We start from the raw sequence: 18,173 nt of genomic DNA, 5'->3' as shown, positions 1-18,173 counted from the left end.
TGAACACAGGACTCACTAGTTTATATAATACATAACTATAAGCAATAAGCATGATCACATGGGTAATCGTGTAATTTTCTTGTATTTACTGTCTGTATCCCCAAGACTGTAAGCTCTGTGTGGCCACGGACCATTCCCATCCACAGCCAGCAAGGTGCCTGGTGGTCAGTAAATGTTTACAGAGCAAATGGAGAAGCTGCTCAATTACTCCTTTAAGACTGGTTACAGCCCCCACAAGCAGCAGGCTCCTTGCAACCACAGAGCCCAGGCCAGCCTGGCTGAACCAGGACCTGGGGCTCTCCCCTCTAGGCTAACGAGTCCAGGATGTAAGGGGATCCACCTGGCACAGCACAGGGTCAGACATTTGGGTTTCAGTCCTGCCACATTCTCACAAGGTGGAGCCTGTTCTGCCACCTCCATTTCTCTCTGCCATGGCTGTGGACCCAGTTGCTTCACCCCATTCCTGGGCAGGATACTGCTCTACCTGAGGCACTGGGTGGGAAGTACTCTCCATAGTAGTAAATCCTCAAGTCGGATAGCCAGGATCTAGAAAAAGGGAACCTGAGCCTACTCAGGGTGCATTCAGAGTAAAACAAACAAACAAACAAACAAACAAGCAAACAAAAAACCAAGCTGGGTGTGGTGGTGCACGCCTTTAATCCCAGCACTTGGGAAGCAGAAGCAGGCAGATTTCTGAGTTCAAGGCCAGCCTGGTCTACAAAGTGAGTTCCAGAACAGCCAGGGCTACACAGAGAAACACTGTCTCAAAAAATAAATAAATAATAACTTTAAAGGGGGCTACTAGTAAGAAAAATTAAAGACTATGTCTCAAAAATTATTTAAAAATACATTGGTGTCTTTGGTGTCTGTAGTTGTTACTACCCAAGAAAAATTTAAAATGTCACTAAGCAATGAAGAATACTATAGATGCATAATATTCCTTTTCTCAATCACTAGCACTTAAATGAGTTCCCAATGGGAATGGCAGCAAATGGGCTAGAAAAAAATCATACTTATGAGGGCTCAGAGGTGGGTTAGAAGTCCAGAGTGCTTGCCGCTATTCCAGAGAACCTGAGTTCAGTGCCTAGCACTCACACTGGATGGTTTACAACTGCTGGTAACTCTAGCTCTGGAGATTCTACACTCTTCTGGGCTCTGTGGGTACCCATAGACACAAGCACAATCCACATAAAATAAAAATAACTCTTAAAATAATATTTACCGAGCACTTGGGAAGCAGAGGCAGGTGGGTTTCTGAGTTCGAGGCCAGCCTTGTCTACAGAGTGAGTTCCAGGGTAGCCAGGGCTATATAAAGAAACCCTATCTCAAAAAAAAAAAAAATTAGTATTTACCTCTATTTATAAAAAAAAAAAACAACAAAACAGTGACAATCAGGTCAGCAAGATGGCAATGGCTGAAGGATCTTGCTACCACTACTGAGTGCCTGCGTCTGTGACTGTCACAAACTACATGGTAGACAGAGAGAACCGACTCAGGCCAAATGTCCTCTGACCGAGATTCTTTGACCAGGGACATTGAGTCCGTTTCATTTGTCAAATGACTGAGAAGACAGAATTAAGGACAAAGGGTGCCATTGTGAGGTACACTTCAGTCCAATAACTCCAGTCTGGAACAACCACCTTTAGGGAGATGATAACTTCCAGTGACTCTGTCCACTCTGACAAGGTAGAAACATGGCTTAGAGACTGAGGTGCCCAGGGTAAGAGGCCTAGGGCCAGACTTCAGGCTCTTCCTCTTGAACTTCTTGTTGTTTGGTTGGTTTTGGTTTTTCTAGACAGGGTTTTTCTGTATAGTCCTGGCTGGCCTCAAACTCAGAAATCCTCTTTTTTTTTTTTTTTTTTTGGTTTTTTGAGACAGGGTTTCTCTGTGTAGTCCTGGCTGTCCTGGAACTCTGTAGACCAGGCTGGCCTTAAACTCAGAAATCCGCCTGCCTCTGCCTCCCGAGTGCTGGGATTAAAGGCATGCACCACCACACCTGGCTTCAGAAATCCTCTTGCTTCTGCCTCCCAAGTGCTGGGATTAAAGGCGTGTGCCACCACTGCCCAGCCTGTTGTTTTGTTTTTTGAGACAGTGTCTCATCATGTATCCCTGGCTGGCCCAAACCTCAATATGTGGACAAGGCTGATCTCAAACTCAAAAATCCTCCTGCCTCTGCATCCAGAGTCTTAGGATGCACAGTGTGCACCACCATGCCCTACCTCTCCTCTTTTAAAAAGTGTTTTGTATGTGTTTTTGAGTGTGCATACACACACACACACACACACACACACACACACACACACACACACACACGCTGTCCCAGACATGAGTGTGGAAGTTAAAGAACACTCAGGAGGTTGTCCCTCTTTCTATCATGTGGACCTCAAGGATTAAACGCAGGTGGTCAGGTTTGGTGCCAAGTGACCTGACCTGCAGAGTAGCCGTCCAGTTTCATGACTCTGTTCAGGATTTCATCCCACTCAGGACAAAAGAAAGCAAAGGTTATGGTTCAGTTATGGGGAAGGGTCAGGTACACCCTAAGCCCAGTGTTGGGGGTTCAGTTATACGTTTTAGGCGAGGAGTCTACCTCTGTGCCAACCCCTAGTTCTAGGTATCAGTCTGACAACATGAAACTGTGTCCCTGTCAAAAGGTAAGCCACAGATTCTACAGGATGCCAAGTGCATGCTGTGAAGAGGGATCCCTCCCCTTTTACCAAATCTGTCATCCATCAGAGTAGCCCTTGGCTTTGGACTTTATGAATAAAACTATTCATAGTAGGGTCCACAGAATTAAAAGGACCATTCACTAGCAGGTTAAAAAAAAAGTTGAGATATACTTCAGCAAAATGTTTGCATAAAAGATTAAAGTGGCAGGATGAAGTCAGTTTAGCTTTCTACAGTAACAAGTACTGAGGGATTCCTCTGTAGGAGCTACTGTGCTCAGTGCTGACTGTGTGTACACATAGTTGTGTGAGTGAGTGAGCAAGTGAGTGAGGGAGAGAAACAGACCAACACACAAGGAAAGACAGAAACCTTACTTTCCTGAAGGAAAGTCTCCATGCTTACAGCGTTGGCTGCTGATAGACTGTGAACTTCAAAGACATGACTAATAATATAGAACAGATAATTGTTAACAAAGTGGCACCATGGTACTGCTAAGTGTCTGCGGGAGTTCTAAGAAGCAACCTTTCTGGGGATGGGGGCCTGCTGAGCAGGTTGCTTCAAGGGGATATGGGTATGAGCAGAGTATGTGATGCAGATATATGAAAATGTCAAAAACTAAACCCATTATCTTGTGTGCTAATTAAAAAACATTAAAAGGTAGGATGTGGTGGTAGACTCCTATAATCCCAGCACTCGAGGCTAGAGAGAGAGTTCAAGGCCAGGCTAGGGTACATGGCTATACTAGGTACATAGGGAGTTCTACGCCAGTCTGTTTTCATTATATTGCAATGTCCTGTCTCAAAAGAAAAGAAATGAAGACAAGTAGGATGGATGGATGAATTTGGGGATGAGGTGTACTCTGAAGAAAGAGTATCATAAAGAGGAAAAGGTATATGTAAACATTACTGGCCTTAATGTCAGAGAAGAGGAAGCAATTGGGTTCTAAAAGGACCAGGCTAGACTTGTACAGTCTTAAAAGCTAAAGGCCTCATAGAGGTAGAAGTTACTGAACATAACTGCAGTCTGAACACACAGTGGTTTCTAGATGGAGTGTATGCAGGTATGAGATGAATGACTGATGGTGAGCTTGCCCTCCCTTGAAGCTCACTGCAGACTGGGGGACTAGCCGGGCTAGTTTGGGAAAGGGCACGTCTAGCCAGGCGAGGTGGTGCATACCTTTAATCCCAGCACTTGGGAGGCAGAGGCAGGCGGATTTCTGAGTTCGAGGCCAGCCTGGTCTACAAAGTGAGTTCCATGACAGCCAGGGCTACACAGAGAAACCCTGTCTTGAAAAAGCCAAACAAACAAACAAACAAACAAACAAAACAAAAGGGCACATCTGTAAGACACAATGACTCTGATGGAAGAACTAGCAGGCTACTGTGACGAGCTGACAGAAAGCTGAGGACAAGTCAGCAGAGTACAGGACAGTGGGAAAAGTCATGCAGAACCTGTTGTGGATGGGTTGAGCCCCAGGATATCCACAGTACTGATGTCTGCCTAGATGTGGGGGTCTAGGAACCAAGCCTAAGAGACAGGGGTCCTTCTGATGGACAAAGAGTTGTGCAACTAAGTAAGCTATCTCTGGGAGGGAGTGTGATAAGGAAACCCAGATTGTCAAACTGAGCCACTGGTGTATAGCAGGTGAAGGTGGGCAAGAGAAATTGAAAAGGAAAATCGGAGGACAGAGATGCAATTCAGTGGCAGAATGCTTCTGTAAACTCCTGATCCTCAATACTGGAAAAAAAAATGATAGAGAAAGGAAACCAGGATAAGGATAGCAGAGATAGAAAGCAGTTCGGAGTCTGAGGTAGGAAAGGGTAGTCAACCATGAAAACATGAGGCAAGATCAAGGATGGAGCATACAAGAAATAAAAATTATTTGCTGACTGTCTGCTTGATTGAATGCATGAATGATATAAATGAATGAATGAATGAACAAAAGTCCTTGGTCAGAAGAAAGGCCAGGGTTGCTTTCAAAAAGAATTGGTAGTTTTGGGCTGGTGAGATGGCTCAGTGGATAAGGGCACCCGACTGCTCTTCCGAAGGACCAGAGTTCAAATCCCAGCAACCACATGGTGGCTCACAACCATCTTTAACAAGATCTGACACCCTCTTCTGGAGTGTCTGAGGACAGCTACAGTGTACTTACATATAATAAATAAATAAATCTTAAAAAAAAAAAAGAATTGGTAGTTTTACTCCATATTCCTATTAAAATGTTTCTGCTTGCACAAGTCGTTCTGTCCAGCACACACACACACACACACACATACACACACACACACATCTTTCCCAGCTTCCTCTCTGCTTCTCCCCATCTTCCTTCCCAGTTTACACAAGCAAAACAACACACCTCAGTGTCAAAGCAGACAGGAAACTCCAACTAGAGTTTCCACTTCATTAACAACTGCGCCTGTGGCTCCTCTTACATAAAGGGGTATGTGGTAACAAGGGGGAAGAGACCAGATTCCAACCCCAGTTGCACTTCTAACTCACTGTGTGACTTAGGGGAAGCTGCTCAACCTCTCTGGATCTGTGTTTTTACATAAAAGAGAGGTAGATCTGGAAATTCAGTCCAGTGTTGAAGGTCTTTTTGCGCTCCACAGTTTATCATTTGCATAAGTTCTTTGCAACACCCCCAGAGAAGAGAGTACAAGATAGGGAAATGACCCTCAAACGAAGCGCCAGGACAGGACTGGTGTACCAAGAAAGTGAGACCGCGCTACAGGAGCTTCGAAGATTGCCAGAGAGCAGATCCCATTCTCATGGCTGAGAGGGATCCCATTCCAAGAGCTGAGAACACTCCTAACAAACACGAAGGCGTCGCTCACCCCGCACCCCACCTTTCCTAGACTACCAGACAGCCACCGAGGCTCCAAAAAGCCCTGTGGAGAGGTGGGGGGAAATAAAGATTTCTATTTTCCTTGGTCCTGCACTGCTTTTACAAGTCGGATTCCCGCAGACAACGACCTACACAGCCCGATAATGACACAGTGACTCGCTGGAATGAGCGACTGTGTTCGCCTCGATCGCTCCGACTTCTGGGGACGCAGGCTGCCCACGCCGCGCCCCGGCCGGCCGCCGGCCGACCCGGACCGGGGCTGCCAGACCAGCGGCGCACTCGCTTGACCCCCTCCGCCAGCCTCGTCGCGGTCTGGAAACATTTCCTGCCCCCGCCCCCATCCCCAGCTTCCCGGTGGGAGCGAGTTGGCCTCCCAGCCGGGTCAGCGCTCGCAGTTACCCCAACTCGCTTCCCAGACAGCCCGCGCCGGGGAGGGCCCCGTCTGGCTCCGAGAAGCCATGGGGGAACCCAAGCGCCCGGCGCCGAGCGAGGTCGCTCGGGAACCCCAAGGTTCGGGCAAGGCAAGGGCCAACTGGCAGCGCGCCGGGACCCCGTTGCCTTTCCTGGCGTTACCTGCTCGCTTGCGGGGGTGTCCCGGAGCAGCCGGCCTCTCCCGGCGCTGTCTCCCCACGCAGTTGCCCATACTAGCTTCTCAGCCGGTCCCCCATGCACCAGAGGCGGCGGTCGACCGGCTGCTCCACGCTGCTGCCCCGGACCGCGGCGTCCCCGGGTCAACGGCTCCCGCAGCCCGACATCGGGAGCTCCTGGATCTCCCCTGGGGCGCGCTCAGCCCGACGCCGGCTTCGCCACAAACTTTGCGGGCTAGGGGAGAGGGAGGTGGCCAGGCCAGGGGGGCCCGCGACAGTGCCCGGCCAGAGACCAGCCCGGCTGGAGGGGCGGAGGGAGGGGGCGGACACCGCCGCAGCTACTCCAGGATCACTCGGAGCTCCCAGCTGGGGCCGGCCCCCCGGAGCCTGTCACTCACCTGCCTAACCCCGCCCCGGCCCGGCCCCGCTCCCTTCCTCCCGCTCGGGGTGCCCGCGCCACGGTCGCCGGCCGCCCCAGGTGCGCATGTGACCGACGGCACCGCCCCTCGGGCCGGGCCTGGTTTTCTCATTGGCTTCTCCCAGGGTGCGTACCGCCCCCTCGGCCCCACCCAGCCAGGTGCCCGCCCTGTCGTCCGTCTCCCGGGGAGAGCGGCCGGGAATTATGCGCCCTCAACCGCCCCGGCTGCGTGCCCGGCAGTCACTTCCCCTCCCCGAGCCGCGCCCCGGCCCAGACCCCGCCCTCTGGGGAGGGGCCGTTAGGTCCCTGAAGGGACCGCCTGGCCCAGAGCCGGCAGGCACGTGACCTGGGGGCGCCCCGCCCTCGAAGCCTGCGCTCAACTATTGGCCATCGAGGCGCGTGCGCGGAGAGACGCGTCTCGTAGCCACACCCACTTCCCCCTCCCACAGTCTCTGGCTAGCGTCATGGCTGCTGCCACCGCTCTGGAGGAGGCAGCGGCGCCTATGGGCGCCCTGTGTGGCCTCGTGCAAGACTTCGTCATGGGTCAGCAGGAGGGGCCCGCTGACCAGGTGGCTGCAGGTATGGCAAGCAACGCCGCGAGGCTTCTGCAGGGGCCGGACCGCAGGGAGCGGCCTCAGCACCCGCGCGCGGCGGGAAGGGAGTGAAGGGCGAGGTGATTGTGATTGGTCCTCTGGCCGCTCGGGCCCCGCTGGGAGCGCTACTGTCCTAACGAGTTGGAGAGTCGCTTGCATCTTCCTTAAAGCTTTCTTTACATTCCGCATCTCGCTGTGGTCCATAGAGAATCATGACATTTCTCCGAGAGTAAGAGGCTTGTGCAAGGCACAGACGAGTCCGGAAGTGGAGCTGGGACTTGGACTCGGGTGTTCTGGTCCAAACCTGGTGCTTGCACCGCAGGACCGCGTTGTTTGCGGAGTGTTAAGGTGAGAAGGTCTGGGTTCCATGGGTTACAGCTCCAGCCTCTTGGATTCCTGGAAGTAGCGTGCGCTCCAGCTGTCTGAGTGGTTGTAATTGGATGGAGGAGGGGAGGAGCCAGTCTGGCTCTAGGTCGGTGGGCGTGTAGATGACTAGTGTCTTTAAAGCTTCACTTGTGTGTCTTAGTAGGCTTTTTAAAAAAAAGATTCACTTATTTATTTTATGTGTGTGAGTACGCTGCCAGACACGCCAGGAGAGGATATCGGATCCCATTACAGGTGATTGTGAGCCATCATATGGTTGCTGGGAATTAAACTCAGGACTTCTGGAAGAGCAGTCTGTGCTCTTAACCGCTGGGCCATCTCTCCAGCCCCAAGTAGGCTTTTTGATAAATTAGATTTATGACTTTTTAATGTCCCACTTTTTTATCCTTCTCCCCAGAGTTCCAATTTCAGGAATCTCATTTCCGAGTTTATCCAGGATTTGAACAAATCCAGGGGGCCTCCTTAGAATTCTTTCTGAATGTTGAATGTTAGGCCTTCAGAGTGGGGTTTAAGAAATAGAATACAAAATGGATGTAGATGTGGGTTTGGAAGTTCATGGGTGAAGGAGAAGTTTCTTTAGCAAATTGAACAGATTAATTTTTAGAATATGTGAGAAATGAACTGCTAGAAATATATGTTGGTCCTTAGCAATAGTCTACATTCTCTGCCATTCTATTTTTTCTGAGCACTTTTTTTTTTTTTTTTTTTTGGTTTTTCGAGACAGGGTTTCTCTGTGTAGCCCTGGCTGTCCTGGAACTCACTCTGTAGACCAGGCTGGCCTCGAACTCAGAAATCCGCCTTGAACACATATTGTTTACCCAGCATGAAAAGAATTGAGGACAAAAATGCAAATAAGATACTATCTATGGCCATCAAAATATTATAATTAGTGAGAGAGACAACTGTGCTGTAAGAGGCAAGTATATGGTTCAGAAGCATCAAGGGGCAAAAATGCCTGCTATTGGCTGGGCTTCGTAGTGGATTCCTTTAGTTCCAGGATTTGGCAAGTTTGCTAGTGAGTTCTAGGCCAGCCTCAGCTACAATGTGAGCCCCTATCTCAGAAAGAAAAAAAAGCCCTGGTACTTGCTTAAGCTTATAACATTTTACATCTTAAGTATAGTCTGTTATGGGTTATTATCAATGCCATTTTCCCCCAGATATTACTATGGAGATTTCCCAGCATTTAACAAAATCTAAAGAATTTTAGGGGCTGGTGAGATGGCTCAATAGGTAAGAGCACCCGACTGCTCTTCCGAAGATCCTGAGTTCAAATCCCAGCAACCACATGGTGGCTCACAACCATCCGTAACAAGATCTGATGCCCTCTTCTGGATGTCTGAAGACAGCTACAGTGTACTTAAATATAATAAATAAATAAAAATCTTTTTTAAAAAAAGAATTTTAATTTTTAGTTATTTATCTGTGTATTGCCTTTTGAGGCAGGCTCTCTCTGTGTTGCCCTGACTATTGTGAAACTCTGTAGACCAGGCTGGTCTTGGACTCAAAGATCTAAATCCCTCCCTCCCAAATGCTGGGATGACAGGCATGCACTACCCTTGCCAGACTTAAAATTTTTTTAAAGATCATAGACTCACTACTTAGAGCCTATCACTAACATTTTTTCTTTAATTTGAATTGTCACAAACCTACCCATTTAAACTGCAGAAATCAATACATTAATCTCTAAGTTCTTTATCGAGCTTCTCATTAACTAGTGTTTGCTTTTGTTTTATTTGGGGGTAAAAATTTAGATCCAGTGAACTATATCAGGACCATTGTTTCCACAGAAGCTTAGATATACTTAATGCCACCCCCATACCAAGATAGATGCTACTATTTTAATGTTATCTATAGTTGTTCTTCCACATTTGTGTACTCAGAACAATAACTTTGAATTTTATGGATGCATAACACATCTTTAAAAGATAGCTTAAGGGCTGGTGAGATGGCTCAGTGGGTAAGAGCACCCGAGTACTCTTCCAAAGGTCCTGAGTTCAAATCCCAGCAACCACATGGTGGCTCATAACCATCTGTAACAAGATCTGACGCCCTCTTCTGGAGTGTCTGAAGATAGCTATGTGTGTAATAACATATAATAAATAAATAAAGCTTTAAAAAAAAAGATAGCTTAAATAACTGCCTTATTTTTTTCATAAAACACTTTTTTGTTATGTCTAAAAAGGGAGCCTCAACTCTCATCTTGTATTTCTGTTGCTATGACTAAGCACCATGACCAGAAAGCAAGTTGGGGAGGAAAGGGTTGATTTGGCTTATACTTGAAGATCACAGTCCATCGTTGGAGGAATTCAGGACAGGAACTCAAACCTGGAAGCAAGAGCTGATGCAGAGGCCGTGGAGGGGTGCTCCTTACTGGCTTGTTTCCTGTAACTTGCTCAGCCTGCTTTCTTACTGAAGCCAGGACCACCAGCTCAGGGGTGGCACCACCCAGAATGGGCTGGGTCCTCCCCCATTGATCACTAATTGAGAAAGTGCTTTACAGCTGGATCTCAGGGAGGCATTTCCTCAAGGGAAGCTCCTTCCTCCATGATGACTCTAGCTTGTGTCAGGTTGACACAAAACTAGCCAGTGCATGTATGGTTTAAAATCTACTCTGTAGTACCTGTGTAAGTGAACCCTATTGTAATTTATTCCTCTTAACAAAAGGAAGGTTGGTACAAAGGAATAGTAGCCAGTAAAGTTGAATGGGTTGATGGAGCCAGATTATATATAACATTGAACTCCAGCAGAAGTATCTGAATGGCTTGTTGTAGGTAATGCGTGTTTAGCCCTTTAAGCAAGGGCTGTAGAATGAAAGGAAATTTAGGAAGGATTAAGTTAGTATTCTTAGTCTTAACTGATCATAGTCTTTGTTGTTAGGCTATGTATGATAAGTGGACAGTTTTGAACTATCCCCAGTGTACATGCACTTTCTCCAGCCTGGTCAGTCTTTGCAGTACTGAGCACATACATCAGCCTTTGAAGCAGCAGCTCACTTACAAGGTACAAATGCAGAAGGAATCCTTTGTGATCACAAAGGCGCTGCCATCTTTGGCACCTGGTGGTTCCTGGTGGAAATAGTTGTCAGCTCCCACGAACATGCAAGTACTAGAAAGGAAATGACTTGGAAGCCCAGGAATGAAGGCCTCTCAAGCAGGCTCTCACTGATAGCCAGTACTCAACCCAGCCTTTATTCTCACCACTAACCTCTTGGACCTTTAGTTCCAGGCAGCAGCCTTTGTTCTCCATTTCCCAAGTGCTGTCCTTCTGGTTCCCTCCACCAGCTCTATCTAAATCCAAGTTAAACCGCATGGTCAAGGCCCAGTTGGTGCTGTTCCCCCAGTATTTCCTTGGCTAGACAATATCTCCAACCCCAGTAGATTTCCCGCCCACACGCTCATGAACTCACGAGCAGATTTGTCTCACAGGGATGTCTATGAGTACCCACATCTGACCCTACCATTTCTACCCAGAGTCCCCTGGAACTAGCATGAGTACATACACCACAAAACTCTTCAGGGCCAGTGAGGTGGCTCAAGGAGTAAAAATTGCTTGATATCCTGAGTTCAATCCTCTGGACACACGGGATGGAAAGAGAACAGTGTCTCTGAAGTTGTTCTCTGACCTCCACATACACAGAATGTAAAAAGAAGTTTGTCTGACAAGAATTAAGGAAGCGCCGGGCCTGGTGGCGCAGGCCTTTAATCCCAGCACCCGGGAGGCAGAGGCAGGCGGATTTCTGAGTTCGAGGCCAGCCTGGTCTACAGAGTGAGTTCCAGGACAGCCAGGGCTATACAGAGAAACCCTGTCTCAAAAAACCAAAAAAAGAAAAAAAAAAAAAAGAATTAAGGAAGCAAGTAGAATCTATGGGATTTGAGGCCCAGTTAGCTCTAAGACTTGAAGGAAATAAAAAGCCTACCCTAGATGAACCTAGCATTTTGAGCCTGGGGGCCAGGGAAAAGAAGTAACTTTATCCAAAAACAGAAGCACCAGTCTACTTTTCCCACCCCATCATTAGGGTGTTCCATCAGTTCAGCCTTCATTCTATTTTGCCATGTTTTTGATTGCCTGAAGAATCACTATTCCTGAAATAAAATTATTAAGAAGTAAAGAGTAGTTGTAGAGAAACGACTGTGGCATCATCAGAAAGGTTTTTGTTGTTTTGTTTTGATTTTGAGATAGGGCCTCTTGTAAGCAGACTGGCCAAAACCAAAACTGCATGTGTTAACTGCAGATGAGCTTGTACTTCTGATCCAAGGGCCAGGATTACAGGCTTGTGCCTTACAGTGGTGGAAACCCGCTGCAGAGCCTCCTCCATCTGACAGACACCTGCCCAACCAAGCTACATCCTCATCCCCAGAAGTGGCCTTTTTAAGAGCCTTTTTAATCTCCTGGGGGATTTCCCTCCATTCTGCTCATGCGCTTCTGCCCACAGCACCACAGCTCCCCCCGCCCCCAACTGCTTTGGACTACCACTCCAGATTCTCAAGAGGCTGCAGTTCCATCAGACAGAGACCTAATTGTTCCTTCTGTGTCAATGACCACATAAATCCTGCTTTTGACCCTTCTCCATGCTCCACATGAACTCGTCTGGCTGAGGAAAGCATTCAAAGTTAGGAAAGCTAGCAAGGCCATTGTTACACAGAAAATCCTGTACACATTGTAAAAACTTACGAGTCCTATAAAGGGAAAGGAACTTATATTTTTCCTTTGGACCAGTCAAACTACCCTTGGGAAAATAAATTCTTTATTTTAACTATTATAGGTTCTCTTACCCCAGAAGTACAAAGTACAAAAAATAATTGATAGTATTTCTGTGTATTTTGGCTCTTTTCATTTGGGAAAATGTACTATGACTTAAAATTAGTAGCCCAGGTCCACAGGTGGCTCACATCTATAATCCTGTCTTTCAGGAGACTTTACCAGGAAGAGTTATAAAGGCCAGCCTGGGATAAATAGTTGTGGGTCAGCTTGGCCTGGGCTATAGGAAGGAGACCCTGCTTTCAAGAACAAAATAAACTTAATAACCCATTTCCATGAACCAGAACATGTACACCTTCTGTCACCTTTTTTATATTACTGTGAGGACACTAAATGGTGGACACTTTTTTAAAATGCCTTCCTGCCCCAATAGACAGTGAGTTTTCTTAAGAACTCCCTGTCTAACTGGGTGTGGAAGCACGCTCTTTTAAGGCCAGCCTTCGAAAGGCAGAGGGAGGCAGATCCCTGTGAGTTCAGGGCTGGCCTGGGCTACACAGTAGGACCCTCTTAATTTCTCTCTTAAACCCTACACAGTGTTTGCTTTATAAAAGGCAACAGTATTGAAGGAAAACAACTTTTTTTTTTTAAAGATGTATTTATTTATTATATGTAAGTACACTGTAGCTGTCTTCAGACACTCCAGAAGAAGGGGTCAGACCTTGTTACGGATGGTTATGAGCCACCATGTGGTTGCTGGACTCCGGACCTTCGGAAGAGCAGTCGGGTGCTCTTACCCACTAAGCCATCTCACCAGCCCCAGAAAACAACTTTTTAAGATGTAAGGAACACCAAAGAGGAAGAGAATGATTCTGCTTGGGGTTACCTAAGGAAGGCATTGTAAGTATTGACACTTGACTGGAAAAGAGCATTTCAAACTGAAAGACAAGGACTTCCCATTTCATGTGACTGAGTGAGAAGAGGTATGAATAGAGGGCTCAGAGCCACCTTGTAAAGACCTTTAGAAAATAAGGAGAAAATGAGGATGGTAAACAAATAGTTGTCAGATAGATTATTCTGGATAAAGTACCAGCAGAATGGAAGACTTTTAACCGCTTTTAAACTTTGAACCTTGGAATGCGTCATTAATTTGCATGTCATTCTTGCACAGGCCATGAGAATCTCTGTATCATTTTTTTTTTTTTATTTTTTTATTTATTTATTATATGTAAGTACACTGTAGCTGTCTTCAGACACTCCAGAAGAGGGCGTCAGATCTTGTTACGGATGGTTATGAGCCACCATGTGGTTGCTGGGTTTTGAACTCCGGACCTTTGGAAGAGCAGTCGGGTGCTCTTACCCACTGAGCCATCTCACCAGCCCCCTCTGTATCATTTTAACACATGTGCTAAAATGAGCTCAAAGACTTTTTATTCATTTTCATTTCATATGCGTTGATGTTTTACCTTCCTGTGTGATGTGTGAGGGTGTTGGATCCTCTGGAACTGGAGTTACAAACAGTTATGAGCTGTCATGTGTATGCTGGGAATTGAACCCAGGTCCTCTGGAAGAGCAGCCAGTGCTCTTAACCACTTGAGCCATCTTTCCAGCCCCAAAGGTTTTTTGTTTTTTTTTTTTTTTTAAAACTAGGTAAAATCTACCACATGAACTGTTTTAAGAGAGCAGTCCAGCTGCTCTTGTCTAGTCATGGTGTTCTGTCATCATTGCTACATTCTAAAAGCTCAGTGGCTAAAAAAGTGATGTGCAGCCAGGAACCAAGGGGAAGGTGAGCTCTTGCAAGGTGTCTTCTGAGCTGCACATGTGCACCCCACGACAGCTGCCCCCAGCACAAAAAGAATTTCAGGAACATTTTCCACTGCACCCAAGCACCTCTTGGTCCTGAAAACCTGACTGAGGCAGTGAGAGAATGAAGAAAGGATAGACACACAGATGTCTTCTGGGTACCAAATACTCCTTTAGTATTTATAGCTGGCGAAAGATGGATAGCTCCTCTCTGTGGGAGGTCTCTGCAGGGGAGCAATGTCAGGCTGTAACCAGCTGCAGCTCATGCTTTTTGTACACTGTGTCAACATTCACACACAGACTGGAGGAAGCATTTGCCAATTCCCACGGGTCTAGGGGATGGTCTTTGTCAATAATTTGCATTCGCTCAGAGCATCCTCAGCTTCCAAAACATTTTTTATCACACCAAAAATAAGAGCAGAGAAGTAGTCATTATTTGGAAGGTGTAGAAAGTCATGTCTGACTGAGGTAGAGTAATCAGAGGTAGTAATCAGAGCTAGAATACGATACTAACTAAACTTAACCACCAGGTAAAAGCACTCACAATATTAACTGGAGCATTTGCCAGCCAAGTAGCCATTTTCTTTACTTATATTCAATATGTAGCGATAGCTTTACTGTATCTCTATTTTTGAGATGCTTTTATTCAAAATCTTGTCCCTGTGAAAGCTCTAAAAACTCAGGTCTCCACTAGGGGTGTTCACTAACATGCTGGAATGTGTGGAGTCACACGCACACTGATGCTCTGCTGTAGGAATCCGCCAGCTTCAATTTGACTCATTCTGAATGCTGAAAAAGCAGCTTTCAGTTTAAAATCTGAGGGACCCTCTAGAGCGGGGCTTCGCTGGTGGGGAGTTCCTTGGTCTGTTAGTCCTGTGAGCCTGCCTTGTTGCCCCTACCCCCACTGTACAGCTTGCTCATTTTCCCCTGGGCTCTTTTCTCAGGCATTCGGGCAGCAGCTGGGCCTTCCACATCCTGGCACAAGTAGAGCTAGGAGTGCCTGAAGGCTAAGTTGGTGCCAGTCACGAACTATGAATTCTCACTAGAGTTCCCTCCGTCTGGTTGGATTGTTTACTCTAGTACTAATCTGAGCCTCTGCCCATCTCAGCTCACAGTGTTGCCATAAGCCCAGCAGACTTCGGGGAACTGGAAGGTTAGTTAGGGCAGCATGCTGAGGTCTTTCCCGAGTTTCCCTTGTGTAGACATCCTTAGAGATGTCTAAGTCAAGAACCCTGAACAGACTTTGGAAGTAATTCCCATACCTTCAGTAGGTAAAGCTTCATCCATGATAACCCAGTCCTTCCAAGAGAGCCTGTTTCTCCTTGATTTCCTCTTGAAAGTGTAGAAGCAGCTTCTGTTAGTTCTGTTACTTATGTGGTGTTGATATTGCTAAGGTATATATCCACCAGGTAGGAGACTGAAGGTGTAAAGGGAGAAGCTCCTTTTCTATCCCACAGTAGACTGCAGACTCTGGCATGATCTTTGCTATTACTGTGTGACATAGCCTCAGTTGAAGTGGTTGGGGAAAGATCTGACGTGAGTGATTTCAGAGAACAAGTTTGTCTAAAAGCTGTATAGCCAAAGATAAAACAATAAAAGCACTGTATTGTTCCCATAAACTTGTTTCTCAAGGAGGCTAACAATTCTGAAGATAATTTATGGGACTGGAAAGGTAACTTAGTTGTCAATACCTTGGGCTTGCAAGCATTAAGACCTGAGTTCAGATCCCCAGACCCCACATAAGAGGCAGGGCATGGTGTCACACGCTTGTACTTTTAGTGACGGAGTGACCAAAGGTAGAGACAAATTCCTGGAGCTGGCTAGCTAGCTGTCTTAGACAGGGTTTCTATTCCTGCACAACACCATGACCAAGAAGCAAGTTGGGGAGGAACTTATTCGGCTTACATTTCCATACTGCTGTTCATCACCAAAGGATGCAGGACTGGAACTCAAGCAGGTCAGGGAGCAGGAGCTGATGCAGAAGCCATGGAGGAATGTTCGTTCTTTACTGGCTTGCCTCCTCTGGCTTGCTCTTGGGTTCTCTTGAGAACCCAAGACTACCAGCCCAGAGATGGCACCACCCACAAGGGGACCTCCCTCCTTGATCACTAATTGAGAAAATGCCTTACAGCTGGATCTTATGGAGGCATTTCCCCAACTGAAGCTCCTTCCTCTGTGATAACTCCAGCTGTGTCAAGTTGACACAAAACTAGCCAGTACAACATCATGAAGTTCCAGGTCACTGAAAGGCCCTGTGTGCCTGAGGAACCACAGCTGAGATTGGCCCCTGACTATACATGTATTCACACTTCTTTACACATATACCACACACAGATATGAGCATACATACACATGTGTAAATAAGGAAAAAGAAACCTCATAACCAAGGAGTAATTGTAAATAACTAGTTTCCCACTGTCAGAGGTATTACAAATTGAAGGCTACAGAGAGCACTGGATTAGACTTAAAGAATTTTCCTTGTTTTTCTTTCTTTTCTCTCTCATTTCTCCCCCTTCGGTTTTTTGGGACAAGGTTTCTTGGTGTAGTCCTGGCTATCCTGTCCTGAAACTCACTCTGTAGAACAGGCTGGCTTCCAGTTTAGAGATGTGCGCCTGCCTCTGCCTCCCAAGTGCTGGGATTAAAGGTGTGTTGGCACTACACCCCGGCAGACTATTTTTAAAAATATATGTATATGTGTGAACTGTTTTCATGCCTGGTGTCCAAAGAGGTCAAAAGAGGGTATCAGGTCCCACAGAACTACAATTAGAGCCACAAACGAACATGTGATCCAATCTAGAACTTGCCAGTGCTCTTAACCAGTGAGCCATCCATTTCTCCAGCCCCTGATGCTTAGAGACTTTTATCATTTTATATTTAGTTTGACATCTACAAATAAGGAAATAGTGACAGATGTTTGTGTATTGTGGATGGATTGTTATACATATAACATACATATATAGATATATGTGTATGTATATGTATGTATATATGTATACACATATATACATATTTCTCAGCTCTTTCAACTGAGAGAATCTAGAAGCAGTTTCATTCTAATGACACACCCAGATCATGGTTGGTTGGTTTGTTTAATTTTGAGATAGTGTCTTACTATATAGCTTTGACTGTCTTCGAGTTTCCTATGTAGAGCCAACTGGCTTCCAATTCACAGAGGAAAGCTCAGTAGGGGCTGGAAATAGTAGTACTTTGCTTTAATTCTAGCACCCAGGAGACAGCCAGATGATCTATGTGAGTTTGAGACCAACTTGATCTACATAGTGAGTTCCTGGACAGCCAAAGTTAAAAAAAAATTAAAAATAAGGACATGCCTTTAATCCCACCACTCTGAAGGCAGAGGCAGGCGGATTTCTGAGTTCGAGGCTAGCCTGGTCTACAGAGTGAGTTCCAGAACAGCCAGGGCTATACAGAGGAACCCTATCTCAAAAAACAAAAATAAATAAATAAACAAAACAAACCAACCAAACAAACAAACAAAAATCAGTGGGACGGCTCAGCAGGTTAAGACTTGCTGCCAGCCCGCAGACCTGAATTCCATTCCCAGAGCCCACCTAGTAGAAGGGGAGAACTGTCTCCCGGAGGTTCTCCTCTGACCTCACTGCATACTGTGGTACAAGTACACCTTTACACATGCACACACACACAGATAAACAAAACAAGGAGCTCAGTGACTAAAGATGGAGCATCGGGAACAATGAAAAAGACTTGTTAACTATTATTAAATTGACTATATTTATTGGTTTGTAACTCAGTGTACGAATATATAGTAGTCAATACTGATACAGTAATAACTAGAATCTCTTTGTAGACAAAATTAAAATAATTTAGGTAGAATTACTTTCTCTAGAAGGTTGAGCTTAATCTCGCCCTCCCTGAATAGGGCTAACCATGGCTCCCATTTAAGGATGGGGTGCCTGAAAGGAAGAAGTATCCCTACCTATTACAGAGACGGATACACCTGGTCCACGTAACTGAAGTGAACCTGGCTCCTGTGAGAGCAGAAGAGGTGCTGCGGATGACTGTCCCTGACAGTGTGACGGAAGAGTCACTTACCTGTGACCATCTTCTAAAAACTAGTAGCTGCAGTCTAAACAGAAGAGCATCAAACCCAAATGGAAGGACATCCTGTCAAGGAGCTCTTTCATCAAGGTTGTGAAGAACAGGGA

The 18,173-nt window shown here is 46.3% G+C and overlaps 2 protein-coding genes across 3 annotated transcripts in view; one reads left to right on the top strand and one right to left on the bottom strand.

Moving 5' to 3' along the window:
• The window catches only part of Ubtd1 (ubiquitin domain containing 1), a 55,714-nt gene extending 48,994 nt beyond the window's left edge, over positions 1–6,720 (bottom strand). The window contains exon 1 of the mRNA XM_021208517.2: positions 6,083–6,720. Within this exon, the coding sequence (XP_021064176.1) occupies positions 6,083–6,152 (70 nt within the window). The 5' untranslated portion in view covers positions 6,153–6,720. The remainder of the gene's footprint in view (positions 1–6,082) is intronic.
• Positions 6,721–6,961: 241 nt separating this feature from the next.
• Mms19 (MMS19 homolog, cytosolic iron-sulfur assembly component) overlaps positions 6,962–18,173 on the top strand; it is a 39,504-nt gene continuing 28,292 nt past the window's right edge. The window contains exon 1 of one of the 2 annotated variants that reach the window (XM_021192296.1): positions 6,962–7,093. In XM_021192296.1, coding sequence (XP_021047955.1) covers positions 6,979–7,093 — 115 coding nt within the window. In that variant the 5' untranslated portion in view covers positions 6,962–6,978. The remainder of the gene's footprint in view (positions 7,094–18,173) is intronic. The other variant, XM_029535265.1, reaches the window with a different exon arrangement.

The sequence above is a fragment of the Mus pahari genome, chromosome 1 (genome assembly GCF_900095145.1).
Source record: "Mus pahari chromosome 1, PAHARI_EIJ_v1.1, whole genome shotgun sequence".
NCBI classification, from domain to species: domain Eukaryota; kingdom Metazoa; phylum Chordata; class Mammalia; order Rodentia; family Muridae; genus Mus; species Mus pahari.
The sequence above is the reverse complement of the archived record's forward strand: the minus strand, read 5'-3'. Positions and strand labels throughout refer to the sequence as shown.